Source organism: Eurypyga helias, unplaced genomic scaffold (assembly GCF_000690775.1).
Source record: "Eurypyga helias isolate BGI_N326 unplaced genomic scaffold, ASM69077v1 scaffold17309, whole genome shotgun sequence".
In the NCBI taxonomy this organism is placed as follows: Eukaryota; Metazoa; Chordata; class Aves; order Eurypygiformes; family Eurypygidae; genus Eurypyga; species Eurypyga helias.
In genome coordinates this window covers 2,217-7,968 of record NW_010271541.1, presented here as the reverse complement: position 1 = coordinate 7,968, position 5,752 = coordinate 2,217, and the positions used below count along the sequence as shown (strand labels likewise).

The following is a 5,752-nucleotide window of genomic DNA, read 5'->3' as shown; positions in this document are numbered from 1 at the left end:
ATAACGACTCCGTCCCGTTTCAGTGTCCCACCTTTGTTCGGTCAGTGCGCCGGCGAGGGTTTTCCGCTGGCACTGTTAGAGACCTCACTGGCATCTCTTCCCTCTCCCGCTGAAAGACCTAAATGACAAGATTACACGTATCCAGCCTGTTTTGCTGACAGAAAACAGGAATGCAGTACCAGGGTATGGAGTGTTTCAGTTTACGCTCCCTAGTGAAGATGCTGCCAGGCTCGTGTAAGGCGACGGTGCCTCCAAGGAAACCCGAGTGGAGACTGCCCGGGCAGGAGCAGCGCAGCTCAGCCCGTGTCTGCGCAGCATTTGCTGCCGCCCACGTCGTTCCCGACGGCCCAAACTTTGCCCTCTTCTCTGTGCAACAGGGAAAGGCACTAATCTGTGAGCAGTACTGGACCCGTGGAGAGCTCTGTTTATCTGCTTCAGGCCATTTCTCCACCTAAACCTGCTTTTCAGCAAAATGATTTAGCGTGGGTTTAGTTTTAATGATTTGGTTTAAGTGGGTTTTTCAGCGCTTTATCAAGCTATAACAATCATCAGCTGCTTAATAAATATTGGATTAAAGTCTGTAAAGGGAGCTAACACAGGTATCAGAAAGGCAAAAATGAAAGGACACTGCCAGGCACTAAGCTTTTCTCTTTGCAATGCGCCGCTGTGTTCTTTGGGCTGAAGGACATTTTTCAGTGATGCTGGAAATTGCAACACCAATATTATTTTTGACAATAGAAAAGTGTAACAGGGACTGTAATTCTGGCAGTTTTCTGGACGTCTACAGTGAAACCTCCCTGGAATTTAATGCTCTTGGAGAAAACTACAGAAAGAAAACTATTTGCTCCAAATACACATTAATAGTAGTTGGAATTCAGCAATACCTTTGGGTAGGTGCTGAGGTGAAAACTCTGGGCATTGAACTGGTACATGTTTGGCATGCCAGGACATTAGTAAATTCACCAGTACGTATATTCATCAATACATGGCAATAAGTAAGTTGGATTTTTAAAATGATCACAGCAGAAGCAGACAAAAGAAATAAAACCTTCGTTTTTGAAAGCATCGCCCCATGTCAATGTGTTGTTCGTTACAAACAAACGGTTGTTTTCTAGTGCATAATTAAAAACTCTCCAGCAGCATGGAAATTGCTCTGGCACAGCACTGACTACAGAGGTGCCACCAACAGCATCCCGTTGATTCACACATCCTTACGATTTCCAATAGCCAGCGCAGCTGGATCGCTGTGCTCCGTTGCCATCACGCTGGGCCCCTGTGCCTTTGGGATCCCTTCTCCTCAACGCACAGCCTCACTGAATCTTCCATGGTCCCCACTGCCCGGGCCTGGGATCTGCCTGCAAGCCTTTGGGACCTCAATGCTTAGATACCTTCAGCTCCCAGCAGCAGGACCGACTCTCCCAGATTTTTCAGGGAAATACAGCCTTTCCAAGCTGTTTCTCAATGTCAGAGCAAACACTGAGGTTTGAAAAGACTTCCTGTGACTAACTGAAGACAATCAGAAGCTTTAAACAATTAATTGAGAAAAGTGACATTCAATCTGCATAACCTGAGGTGATTTCTAGCATTCTGGATATTTTTCCAAGCACAGGGTCAGCTCAAACTCCTTTCAGCTTCACACTGTCTCAGCATGTAGCCAAGTGCAAGGCTTAACCCTACAGTGGCCTCTTACCAGTGCATCTGTTTCAAAGGCGCTCGGGAATACGTATCTGCTCTCCAGTGCCACTGTATGAACATGGATCTGGTTTGGAAACGTGCTGAGCTCTCAGCCACCCTTTGTCCCACGGCACTGAGGCGTATGGCTCGTGTATTGGATCCAAAGGGTTGAGTAGCTACCAGTTGGCACTGCAGCGTGGTTGTCAAAGAGCGCTGTGTGCCGACAAGCTGACTCTAGTTCTGCACTGGAGTGCAGGCTCAACTTTGTCTGCTTGGAATTCCCGGTACTGGAAATACTACGTGAAGCTGTTGTTTCCTTCTGTAGAAATTGGAAAATAGTAAAAGAGAGGTTTTCTTTCACTTCTCTTGCCTTAGAAAACTTAACCCCCAGGAGTAAAAGACAGGGCAATGTCCACTCCATGGTTAGTGACGTGCACTACACTTGTGTTCTTGGTTCGTGTAACTGGGGCTACTCTAGCTCACAGGGATGCATTTAGAGGTGCATGGACACGCACCATCGACACCTTCCCTTCAGGTACGATTCCTCCTCCAGCACAATGTTAGAAGTGTAACGGGAATGATTTAACTGCCAGAATAGCTTGAACATCCATTACAGAGAGTGTTAAGCGTTTTGCTTTATTACTGCTCTTCCAAGTATCAAGACACACATACAATGTTTTGATAAATGCATTATGATTTGCCAAATACAAATTGGTACAGCTACAACTTAGAGCTTTGAATTGGCAACATTTCAGTCATGACAGTTACACTTCATGTAAAATGACTTAGCGCTATGTTTGAATTAAACTCCAACAAGTAATATTAGTTTCACAAGTAGAACTACATCACTGTCTCTAAAAATATCGCCGTAGCAGGACTATTCACATGGGTTCTGAATAACGATCAGGAGATACTCCTTATCTGCAAAAAGACATAAAAATGTTTACTTAAAATTATTTTACCTTATTTCCTGGTAAATGCTCTTTATTCATCTATCCCTCTCCAACTTTTTATTTGTTTATAAAACATAAGCAAAAGCAATGGCATTGATATAAAAAACCATTCAGAAAATATAAGCAATTTGTAGAAAAATCTGCGATTACAGATAAAAAAAAATCTGTGTCATAAAGCTTAACTGTACCATATTGAAACTCTTTTAGTAAGCAGTAGCTCTGCTTTCAAGAGGCTGTAAAGGTATTTAAACAAGTCACAAGATAAGCACCTGGAAGCTAGCACTTGTTATAATACAAAACTTTGACATCTGCAGCCCCTTCGCAGGTGCAGGGAACTCCTTCCCCTTCGCTAACCAATTCACTCCAAACCGAGAGCCCCGTTGCGACATGCAGAAAGCAGCAAAGGTTTGACTAGACTCTTGCTGCGAGTAAACTCAAAGCATGCCTAGTTCAGAAGGCCCAGGGTAGTTTTGGAAACAATTCAGATGGAGCTGTTTAACAGTATCTGTTTCAAATTAAACATTTCTTGAAGGCACCCAGTGCATTTGGTAGGTCTTATCTGTGAGGTAAGAGCCGAACTCCTGCCCTGTCGCTCTCATCCAAAAGCAACTGCATATTTGGGCTTGTTCAGCCTGGAGAAGAGGAGGCTCTGAGGAGACCTCATTGCAGCTTTCCAGTGTCTGAAGGGGGCCTACAAGGGTACTGGGAGAGGACTTTTTACAAAAGCCTGTAGTGATAGGACAAGGGGTAATGGGTATAAATTGAAAACAGGGAGGTTTAGATTAGATGTCAGGAAGAAATTCTTCACAGAGAGAGTGGGGAGGCACTGGGACAGGTTGCCCAGAGAAGCTGTGGATGCCCCATCCCTGGATGTCTTCAAGGCCAGGCTGGATGAGGCTTTGAGCAACCTGGGCTAGTGGAAGGTGTCCCTGCCCATGGCAGGGGGTTGGAACTAGATGATCTTCAAGGTCCCTTCCAACCCAAACCATTCTATGATTCTATGATTCTATGCATATAAATCACAGGTGGTTCATTTGCCACCTTCTATTACAGCAAAATACAATCGAGCCTTTAACAACTCATCGCCCTGTGAGCAAAAAAGCTTCACATTTCGTGCCACTTACCTTCAGGTCAACATGCTTTAACGGTTACTAGTCAGACAGCCACCTCGGAAAAATCAGCGAAGGGCAAATGCAAAAGCAGAATCAAGCGGCTCAGTTTAAATCAGTGAGCAAAAACCACAATTTAAAAAATGCATGAGGTGTAGACTCCAGAATAGAAACTAAACTAAAATTTTAATCTTAGTATCAGCTGATGACTAATGTCAACACTTCACGGTAGTGCCAGATTTCCTTCACACAGACTGGTTCCATAGCAGCATTATAAATAATTCCAGGGGGGTGAGGTAATGCCTGCCGAGTGCGGAACCCTTGCCCCGCACTTGCTGTGACGCCAGCATCAGAGGGCTGCCCCGGTGAGGGCTGCCCATCACCACACGCCCAGAGCCAGCGCCCTCCTCACGCCTGCTTTCTCTTCTGCATGCCTTCCCTGGATGCCTGTCCAAATCCTGCGCACCACTAGTCTCTCAGTCAGCTACGCACACGGCGGGCGCTCAGCCCCAAGCCATCACGGCCTCTGTCCCCGTTCACCTTGCACTGGTAATTGGCCGCAGCCACTCCGGCCTTGCTGTCTGCTGCGCACACCCCCAGGCATTACCCTCCACCTGCGGTCAACGTCAGCGAGAAGCAGGTGGCTGTATTCCCCGGCTGTTTTAAGGGAGATAATTCTGCACATCTGACACCAATCCCGCCCTGGTAACACACCAAGTGAAAAATAATTTTTAGAAACAAAAGATTTTTTACATCTTTTTGGAGCTAAAATGGATCTGCTGCTGTTAATACTACATAGTTGTAGGACAAGGGGTAATGGTTTAAATTGAAAGTGGGGATGTTTAGACTGGACATCAGGAAGAAATTCTTCCTGCAAAGGGTGGGGAGGCACCGGGACAGGTTGCCCAGAGAAGCTGTGGATGCCCCATCCCTGGGAGTGTCCAAGGCCAGGCTGGATGAGGCTTGGAGCACCCTGGTCTGGTGGAAGGTGTCCCTGCCCATGGCAGGGGGGGGGACTGGGTGGGCTTTAAGGTCCCTTCCAACCCAAAACATCCTGTGATTCTGCGATTCTCTGACAGGCACACACTATTTGATACATGTATTTGTCCAGTTTTCCTTTGTGAAAACCCACAGAAACCAGCCTGTTAATGGGATTGAGGCTTGTTTGGTCACCTCCAAGCTTGAACACTATAAATTCTGTACATTAAATCCTAACGTACCTGGTTTTATGATGGTTATATTTTCATGTCCTTGCTTTAAAAATGCATTTGCATTGGTAGCCTTATTTGTGAAGCAAAAGAAACGTAAAAGGACATAAAATTCTATTGTTACGTTAATAGAAATATTACCTGGAGCTACCATAATTTCGTGTTTCTTTGTTCTGATCCTAAGGAAGGTTAGATCATTTTGGGGATCAATCTCTCTCACTGTGCTCCTAGCTGTCATGGTGAGCTGGTGAAGAAGACCTGCGTACTGGACTGTTGTGGAGTTATCAAGAGTTGTTCTTATTGGAATTCCTGCAAACAGATAATTTTCTTACAATCATTAAGTTGCATATTCTTCATAACAGCAGATCATAAAAGAAAAAACAAGGATTTCACTTTTTTTCCTGTTTTGTAGCAGTCAGGAGTTAAGTTGATTTCAGGCATCTATATGCTTTAAAAAGTACGATTTCTGTTAATCAGTGGCAAATAAAGGAGTACAACAAATAATAGAACCACCTCAGATATTAGACTATTCCATAGTTTTCCTAGGAAAGCGTTATTTGCATCACTTGAAATCTGCGCTGTCACTTGAGAAATGGTTCTGCATTGGTCGGCTGTGTAGCGTAGGGAAGTGCACGGGACCACCCCGCGCACCCCTCATGTCTGATGTCATTACACAGTGATTGGAACGGGTGTTTAATGGAAACAAGCAGGTGTTGCAAGCACTGTGTTGCTGGAGAATGTCTGTGTAATCACAGCTTAAGTCACTTAAAAGCAGCAGTGAATTAGTGTCAAGTTTATATGACCTTCT

The 5,752-nt window shown here is 44.9% G+C and overlaps 1 protein-coding gene across 1 annotated transcript; it reads right to left on the bottom strand.

The window, feature by feature from the left end:
* Positions 1-2,551: 2,551 nt before the first annotated feature.
* On the bottom strand, positions 2,552-5,253 carry LOC104515028 (dynein light chain roadblock-type 2; the record flags this gene model as incomplete). The annotated part of the gene is made up of 2 exons (XM_010158859.1): positions 2,552-2,595; positions 5,086-5,253. Coding segments are annotated over 2 exons (212 nt in total), but the record flags the coding sequence as incomplete, so codon positions are not given.
* Positions 5,254-5,752: the final 499 nt, after the last annotated feature.